Below are 9856 nucleotides of genomic sequence, written 5' to 3' on the forward strand. Positions count from 1 at the left end.
TCGGACAACCGCGTAGTTCGTGTGTCCACAATGGGATTGAAAAATAAACATGAACATTGATTTTACAAATGTATATAAAATGAGTAATAAACGAACATCATGAAGGGATGAATGATCAGCATAGATCAGGAGCAGTTAGTTCATGGAATGTGTACACAAATACATATCCATCAAATCAATCATCTCAAACTCGAGCAGGAGTAATAAATCCGGATTTAGGGAAAATTAGTCCTACTTTGGTGGTGGGTAGTGGTGGTACCATCATTTGTGGCAACAATAATATCAACGAAAATCTCTAAACATTTGATGAGACAAACCCTTGCATCATCTCGTTGTTGTTTAGGTTTAGCTAAAGAAGCTGCACAGTCATTAGATTTGGAGCACAAACATTCCATAATTGTTAAAATGCTATAAACATATAAGTTTGAGCCAGGATGAATCCAGCTTCATTTTAGCTATTTTTTTGCTATCAATTTCACCCATACTAATTTTTACTCGTCAATTAGAACCATGTTTTAAAAATATTTGGACAATTGACCCAATTTCCGTTTCAAAAATGGGAAACTAAACAAAAGACCATCCAATGGTAGTACTGCTTGTAAGTCGGAAGAACTGAGTTGAGTTGTCAACATCACAAGAATAACCGGAATGCTCCATTATCTGTAACATAAATTGTCTTCAGAGAACCTGCCACTTGAAAAAAAAATCAATTGGTTTTTTGCTTTACATGCACCGATTTTGAGAATATTTTTATCTGAAGATTGTACCCATCCAATTCAGGGATGAAGCATTTTGGATTCAAATGGCATGTTGAACACAATAGTAGACTTGTTATAGATTTTCCTCCCATGGGACATTCAATAGGAGATGGGTTATAGTTTCGTCATGCTGCTTGCAAAAAGTGCATCATCTGTCACAAACTATTGTTCAACATGTTTATATTCTGAGGAAGTTGACTGCAATGCAGTTGTGTAATCCTTTTCTTTAGTAATAATCATTGATGCACTAAGGTTTTCTCCCGGGAAACTCATGAATAGACGAGGAAGAGGGACTTTCCTCTCTTAACAACTTCCTTTGTCTTAAAAGAAATACACCTACAAGAAGAGGAGGCGCCTAAGCGCAAACCAGAGTTAAAGCAGAAGCAAACAGAAGCACGGAGAAAGTGCAACAACTAGGCCAGACACCTAAACGTCCCAAAAGCTAACAGCAAACCTAAAAGGGCCCTGCTGTCTTGTTTTCTTAGCAGGAGTTCTCTTACCTCGACCAAGCTTTTCATTGCAAGAGATCGCAGGATCATGAAAATCGAAACAGCGACTTAATTATGGCAAATTGATCTTATCTTAGAGTAATAATATCTTGAGAATCCTATATGCTAATAAATGCCATAGATCACGCATTAAATTTTGATTACCGAAAACTCATTATAAATATGCATTCTTCCTCGGTCAATCAAGCAACAATGCAAAAGATGAAAATGGGAAGTTCCTCAATGAAACTAGTCGTGTGGCTTTGATTCTATCTTTGTTGCTTCTCGGTGGTTTCTCAGCTGAAGCAGCAGGGAGGTTTAATGGTTAGTATGTATAAGTAATTCAGATCGATAAAATATGATCAATAGCGATCGATTATTTATTCTTTGACACTATGCAGGTGATGCAGCAGCAGCAACACTAGGAGTAATAGCAGACAAAGAAAGAAAATGCGTCTACCAAGACAAAAGATGTGAAAGTACTCAAGAATGTGATAGCCGTTGCAAATCACTAGGTTATCCTCGTGGTGTATGTTTTATCGCTGTAGAATATTGTTGTTGTCGTCCAAAGAAGTAGCCATGAATCACGTCAGGAGCTAATTTAATTATCAAAGAATAAAAACATTGATCCCTATATATATCCAAATAAATGATTTTAAGTAGTTTATTAATATCGAAAAATTTTAGCAATAAAGAAGAGAACATAGCAATGATAATAGACTTCCAGCGACATCTACTCAATGGCAATGCCTTTTTGCACCCAATTCAAGATATGATACATGTTAAACGTACTAGATTAAATGTGTTGAACTATGAGAGGTAAACCGTTTGTTGGTCTAAGAGAAAGCATGATAGCAGGAGAATGGTTGTAACTTGGGGAAAGAGTAAATGAAAACCTAGTGAGTAATAAAATCAAAACGATTTTGTACTCCATAATAGTTAAGTTTCTTCCAATGCACATTCTTCCACCAAAACCAAATGGCAGATACCCCATTTTGTGTTTGCATCCTCCATGTAGAGTATCATCTTTAAACCTCTCTGGTTTGAACTCATTCACATCATTCCCCCACAAATCCGAGTCGTGATTCATTCCTACCAAATCGACCCATATGTTTGTTCCGTTCGGAATTATGAGTTCACCAACTTGAATATCTTCTCTTGCTTGTCTCTGGACATTTGGTGCTGCTGAATATAACCGCAGGACCTCATTCATCACCCATCCCATCTGTACACATGCATATTCAAGATACTTAATATATTAATTTGCTATCGTCCACGGCCAAATTAAATAAATAGAAATACGAAGATTAGTATACCTTCTTAAGTTTACTGATATTTGTGAGATCATTTAGAAGCAATTTCCCTTCTCCAATGACTTGTTTGATTTCTTCTCTAAGATGATTTTGCCATTCTGGATGCAAAGCTAGTAAGAACAAAGTCCATGTGAGTGACAAAGCTGTTGTCTCGTGGCCACTAAAAAACAAAGTCTTGCATTCATCAACTAACTCCTCAAGACTTAGTTTCTTATTTTTACTATCATCTTGGAACATAATACCTAGAAAATCTTGTCCCTGATCATCATTACAACCTATAGATTCCTTTCTTGATTGTACGATGGATACAAGAATCTCATCTATTTCTTGTCCTAGTTTTTTTGCTTCTTGTGTTTGCTTTTGGTATATGAACTTGCTAAATGGTACACCTACTAATCTGGTCGACTTGAATAGCGCTAATTGCATTGCTCTTAACTTCTCAAATACTTTCCTTCCATTATCGTCATTAACAATATTACTACCGAAGCTTGTCCTCGCAATTATCTCCGCGGTCATTTTTGTTATATCGTTTTCAACATCTATTTCGTGCTTATTGTTGTTGGAGTCCAATATGTTGCTCCACTGATCTAACATGATATTTGCAGAATCCACCATTGTATTCGCCATGGCCTGGAAGTATACATTAAGTAGAGATTATAATTAATCAAGACACAAAATGACATTTGCAATATATAGGCCTAGGTGCAGAAGGTTGTGTCCACATGGATTCCCTGCCACCCTAGGCCCTCAAGGACATACTACTTTAGTATTTAATCGAAAGAGACAAAGGTACATGTGCTATAAAAATATAGGAAAGAGGATCGGAAGATTCCCCCATAATATATACTGCAGGTGGGTAGGTACCTTTAAGTTGGATGGTGAGAATGCAGGTGTAATGATGTGTCTATGGTGAACCCAATCTTCACCTTCAACCATAAGAAGTCCATGATTACCAAACATGGGTTTCCTATCCTCTTTGAATACTTTTGGCTTTCCCCAACTTTTACCCATGACTCCCGAAGACATCTGTTTGATGAATTCAGGGTCTGATACGTACAAAAATGGCTCTGTACCTAACCAATAGATGAACACCTTTCCTGAAAACAAAATTTGTACTTGTTAACATCATTTCGAACAGATCTCACTGTTGTATAGTAATATTGTTTTTTTGCTGATAATTCTAATGACCCGAGTTTGAAAATTGTCAGATACAAAATCTTTATGGAAAGAGAAAAAAAAAACACATTTTGAAAAGAAATGGCTCTTACCATACAATCTACTCCATTGAGAAAAGTAAGGAAACACTATGGGGTGAATATCATTGGTGATTTCAAGAGATTGACGATGATTGTCAGAAGGTAACACTTTGCTTTTCTTATGGGCGACCTTCTTTCTCATGTCGGAAATGTTCCCAAGCGGGAAACATGGCGGAGGGCCTTTGAACCCATTCCTCTTGAGCTTTCGATAAGCTAGAACTGGTGAAATCCAACATGAATAGATTATTATTACTACTGAACAAAGAATCAAGAGGCCAACAGCTGAGACCACTCCTTGAACTACAATTGAAAGTTTGTATAAATCAGCAAAATCCATCGCTCTCTCTCTCTAAAACAATTGCTAAGTCAAAAATCTAGTATATGAAGAATTTAGAGATGGATGATCTCTATATCTATCTATCTATATAGATATATATATACATATATATACACGCAGATATGGTTGGTTAGACCTTTCACCTACTGTATCATATATCTTGGAATAAAATATGTACTTCTTTATGTCGCATTCAGTGGGAACTTGACCAGCTGACCAGAAAGGTACGTAACAAGCTCTTAGTAACTCCTTTTTAAATGTATTTATATTTCATTGCCTAACTACCTTGGACGGTAACAATAATAAATCCAAGTTTGATCGCGGATGTAGCAGAGCTGAAAATGTCTGTATTTTTATTTAGCCAGCGATGTATAGACAAGGAAATAATATTCAAGAAAGCTGGATTGTACTATGACATTATACAAAAGATGTTATTTGGTCTGTTGTAGGCCGGGGAAGCGCTTTTGTATTCCGTTACCTTTTGTATGGGTTTTCCTCGTTTTCCACTGCCTTACCTTGATAGGTGGCGTTGAGGTTACAAATCTAGAATCCCATGGAATTTGTTATCTTTCGCATAGAAGAGGAAGGCCCTAGTCACCTTCGTTGTTACCACATCTTCAATGTGCACTATATGCCCAGCTCAACAAGAAGCTACACCACACCAAACAATATCACATACCCAACCAGCCAACCTTGTTTAGATTCTCAATTATTAAAACAAAATTATTGTAATTAATGACATACATTTTAACAAAAATAAATAAATTATGTAACTGTCTTTAATCATGTTGTATGTTTTACAGAAATGCTATTGTATAATTGATTTTATGTTTGGGTAATCAAATTCTGAAAGACAGAGCCCGATAAGCTAATGCCCGCCATTTTTGAACAGAAATTGCCCCCTTTATCTTGCAGTTGGACTGAATTACTGAACCGAGTCATTGAATCGATTTGATTAAAACACTGAGTCATCGGTCATCCTCAACTAACAAATCAAAATGAATTATTATTATTATTTTATTTTATTCCGGTCATCCTCAACTAACTAATTATTTATTCCCAATCAAATCCGTCAAAAAAATAAAAATGTACTTTTTGAGGTCGCTGTTTTGCCGGTGTGAACTAGACCCGCTGACAGTCACTTTTCACTCCCACCGCCTACCTTAATTTATAGGGACACTAATTTATACCTTGGACGGCAGCAATAGAAATTTCAAGTGTGGTCGCGGATGAAGCTATCTCTGATAATGTGTGTTGCCTTTTGCCATATTAAGTACAGACAGTGCCCTAATATTCAACAAACCGGCATTCTTGAAAACCTAAAGAGGAATAGTCAAATAGATTTGTTGAAAATGTATTTATTGGTCTTTGTTGTTAGGTTCTTAGGGGTGTTCCGTTTGGTTACTGATCAAAAAAAAAAAAAAAAGTTTGGTCTAGTATGTGTTCTTCGTTTCTTACGTTCGCTAAAAGTCTAACATTTTTATTGACTTGAAAGGACCATTAGGAAAAATATCACCAGAAGTGGCTAGAGTACGTCCGTCAAAAGAATAGCAGCAAGCAGAAAGTCATGGACTGTTAACAACTGCGTCCCAGCTATGAACAAGGGTAAGCAAAATAAAGCCATGCAATAATGGATAAGCTGAACAATTTACATTTGACAAAGTAGATTTGTCAGGGACAGCACATTTTTTCAGATTGTATAGACCCAGCAGCTAATGCTTGGGATCACCGACTGCAGATTTTTTCAGATTCTATAGACCCAGCAGCTAATGCTTGGGATCACCTTAATTAAATGCAGAAAAGAATGGTCCAAGGCTATTTGTATGGCCAGGATCTTAATAATTGAAGAACGGGTATGCCGTACGCGTATGAGTGCATCTTAGGGCAAAACAACTACACTTCACATGCATCAATTCAACCACCACTTGCACCAACTTCAGCATTATCTGGAAATTTTCCCTCTGAAGATTTTTCTTGTGCAGAACCATAGAGCAAGGCCTTCACATAATCAACATTACTCATCTCCAATGTGTGCCATGGAGACAATTCCAAACAACTTTTCCTATGGTAGATCCATTAAAACAAGGTCAATCCTTGTTTAAATCTAGAAGGTTGGTGAAAGCTGGCAGTTGAATGTTGTCTTAAGTAAGATTTAAAAATGAAAAGTTATGAAAACGCTAGTAGAGCGTAGCGCTATTTCTAGAAGGTTGGTCAAGCGTAGCGATCCACTATCTTAGTAGAGCGTAAAGCGCTGTTGAGAAGAGTTATGAAAACGCTATTTCGCCGAATATGTAAATGAATAGGTACTGATGAATTTATAAGAAAAATGCAATTATTTATTTATTTATTCACCATAAGTGGTGGATAATCACAATTCACTAGTCAACCATATGGCCAAGGGAACCTAATTTGCACTTGAGACGGCTGTTACCTGCAAATAGCTACACATGTCATTCTATAATTTTGGTCAAGACGCACCTAGTGCGGCAAAAATTGTGGTTATACCACTCATACACCCTGTCTGTCTGGTTTATATGTAGATGTGATTCATGCTTCTTTGTTATCTAGCTGCATAATCATGGTCAGTTTTTTTTCGTATTCCATTCATGTTTGATGATGATAAGGAATGACATAAACGGAAAATGGATCATTTTTCCAAATATTTTTAAAACATGGTTTTAATGGAGTAAAATTTAGGATGAGTGAAATGGACACCAAAAATATAGTAAGAATAAAACTGGATTCATCTTGGCTTAAACTTCAAAAATAGCGAGGATGAAAGTGGATGCATCCTGATGTAAATTAAAAATAAGAAAAAATATTTGAAAATGGATAGGATGAAACTGTTTACACCATGACTTTTTTTACATTCTCGTCCATTTAAACAGTATCAAATTTTACATGTCTTTGGGTTAATTGACCAATTTTGTGTAACAGAAAAAGCACGTAAAACAAGGAGAAACGTTTCAGGGGTTCGGAAACACCTTACTGGGCTTGAAAGTCAAACTATTTTCTTCAATGCAAAACCAATTAATGATGTGGATGTATCGGTGTGCATTTTGGTTTTGAAGCGCGAAAAAGCATGCACCCAATGTAATAGACTCAGGGAAGAAGGAGGAGAAGAAAAATGGTGAAAAATTAGTTAAAAAAGAAATAGAAACGTATAGAAATGGCTATTTCTTGTGCCTGCACTGTTTGTTTAAGTTTTTAGGGTTTAAAAAGTGATTTGGAAACTATTTTGATCCTAGTCTGTCGAGTTACTCGTGACTCAGTAAGACTGACTCGGTCCGAGTGACGGTTATAACTCGGCGAGTAAAAAGAGTATACCCTGCTCGGCCGAATTTTTGAGAATCGTATCTATCAAAGACCGATACTCTGGTTACTCGCGAGTAACTCGGCTGACTCGGCCGAGGCGTATTATATTGCATGCACAAAAACGTTTTTTAAAACACTGGTCTCGAAAACAAAAATACATCCAAATTTTCTTGGAGTAGATACAATCCCATAGGAGATGGTTGCCGGTTTCGTTCACCATGGTACGAAGAGGGAAAAGAGAACACATAGGATTACCTGTGAAAGCAACAAGAACGCAATTCTTCTTTTGAAGATTATCGATTGTTGGCAGCTTACTTTGCACCAATTTCCAAAGAAAAAGTCTCACTTTAAGAGGCCATAGCTTTGACCAGATTACCTTGCGAGGAAACTCAGCTAACATGGGTGATCTTTTTATTTAAGTGCGACTCAAGTTGCATCAGATGGACAACCCGAGGGAAACAAACTAGAAATTTTGGATCAAAAAAAATAGAAAAAGGTAAATGCGTCTGTATATACCGAGATGTATAGAATTACAAAGATAGGAGATCACCAGTCAGAATTCGTTAGGGATATTATTACCAAAATAAGAGACAAAGCATTTAGAATTCAAATCAACAGTCAGAAAGTATAATATAATCTTTAATGAAAATATAATTTGCGAGGAAACATTTACGAAATAAAGAAGGTTACGAAGTATCGGAAGCGAGGTCAATAAAGGGTATAGCGAAGAATGTAAACAATTAGTATTAGCGAGAATAAAACGATGGAGCGAAGAGAAGTAATATCCAGCGATAGGCCTGTCAATGGAAAAATATCCGTCGGATATTTAGAAATCCAATATCCGACAGGTTAAGCACTACCGGAGATTCAATATCCGATAATATCCTATAGGATATCAAAATCAGATATCGATTCCGATAGGTTAAGCTATCGGATATCGGATATTTATCCAATAATATCCGATTCTAACAAACAAAAAAACTATAATCTGTAAAACATGTGCAGAGGTGAAATTTAAGTAACTAATTTCTATTTCTCATACATGCCATCCAAATTGTCTTCAAAAACAGTCTTAAAACATTACTCCTAAGTAGTTATGTCTCTAAGTAAGTCTCTTACACACACATACATGAAAAGAAACACAAGCAAATGCTATAGAAAATAAGAAACTTTGAAACACGAAGTATGATAAGTATCTGTCACTCTCCTCTCCAGTCTCTGACTCTCTTCGTCTTCGATTTCCAAATTTTCCATATCTGCATTATAGTCAACATTCAGATAAGATACACAACTACATAAGTAGTAAGAATAGGAACTAAGAAGAAAATAACATATGAAACGATGCACTGAGTTTAAGCAAAAACAAAGCGCTCAAAAAAGTTACCTTCACAATTGAAATCTGGCAACCAATCGCTTAGGCACAACAATGCTTTAACAAGCTCTGGATCTAATGAAGCTTTGTGTGTTGTAAGCACTCTACCACCTGCACTGAACATTGATTCGGATGCCACACTGGTGACTGAGATAGCCAAGACATCTCTTGCCATCTTTGCATGAGTTGGGTACTTAGGTGCATTTAGCTTCCACCAACTCAAGATTTCAAACAAATACTCATCTTTTGGTGAGCCTTTGCTAAGCATTGGTTCTTCTAAATACTTGTCCAACTCAGATTTCTGCACCTCAAATTCAATGTTCTCCATCATAAACTCAGCATATTCAAGATCACGTACTTCATCTGGATTGTCTGAATCCATCATACTTGAGCTACAAACAGAGCTGCGAGCGCCAAAATAGTGTTCATCTGCATTTGAGTTTTGTGAATCATACGCATTGAAAAGAGCTGTCAATTTTGTTCTGAATTTGTTATATTGCACTGCGTAGCCAGTTCCATACAACTTCTTATAACGAAACTCTACCCATCTTTCCTTGTATCTAGGATCTAACACAACTCCGATGCCCATAACCAAATTACTTTCAAGCCAATATGCGTCGAACTTTTCCCTCATATTCAACCCCATTTCTCTGATATACTCATAATCACTGTCTTCCCATTGTTTGATGCACTTGCTAACTTCATAGACCCAATTGTAGTACAGATTTGCAGTTGGATACTTCATCCCTGCAAACCTGGTTGAAACATCACTAAACACCTCTAAACATGCACAAATAACTACCCCTTGTTGCCACTCGTCTTCAGTTGGTATACAACAGAATTCTGGATCAAGAAAGCTAATCTTTCAAACCCTTTTTTCAACTCAATAGCATTCTTAAGCATAAGAAAAACTGAGTTCCATCGAGTGTCCATGTCTAGACTAACTGCCTTTCCATACAACCTACATTGTGACAGTGCCATTTCAAACCCCTCTTTCCTAGCTTGTGAGGATTTAAC

The 9856-nt window shown here is 36.6% G+C and overlaps 1 protein-coding gene across 1 annotated transcript; it reads right to left on the reverse strand.

The window, feature by feature from the left end:
• Positions 1–1652: 1652 nt before the first annotated feature.
• Positions 1653–4152, reverse strand: LOC113340151 (cytokinin hydroxylase-like). The gene is made up of 4 exons (XM_026585355.1): positions 3828–4152; positions 3424–3656; positions 2563–3189; positions 1653–2471 (listed from the first exon to the last, which is right to left on the reverse strand). The coding sequence occupies exons 1-4, from the start codon at positions 4150–4152 to the stop codon at positions 2043–2045; spliced, it is 1614 nt and encodes a 537-aa protein (XP_026441140.1). The 3' UTR covers positions 1653–2042.
• Between the last annotated feature and the right edge of the window lie 5704 nt (positions 4153–9856).

This window comes from Papaver somniferum, unplaced genomic scaffold (genome assembly GCF_003573695.1).
Source record: "Papaver somniferum cultivar HN1 unplaced genomic scaffold, ASM357369v1 unplaced-scaffold_21, whole genome shotgun sequence".
In the NCBI taxonomy this organism is placed as follows: Eukaryota; Viridiplantae; Streptophyta; class Magnoliopsida; order Ranunculales; family Papaveraceae; genus Papaver; species Papaver somniferum.

Excerpts from the sequence above, each read along its gene's own strand:
- LOC113340151 (XM_026585355.1), bottom strand. The coding sequence starts at position 4,152 with ATGGATTTTGCTGATTTATACAAACTTTCAATTGTAGTTCAAGGAGTG. Across the intron at positions 3,190-3,423 it reads TCTCACCATCCAACTTAAAG|GCCATGGCGAATACAATGGT; the intron begins GTACCTACCCAC and ends GTATACTTCCAG. Across the intron at positions 2,472-2,562 it reads ATATCAGTAAACTTAAGAAG|ATGGGATGGGTGATGAATGA; the intron begins GTATACTAATCT and ends GCATGTGTACAG.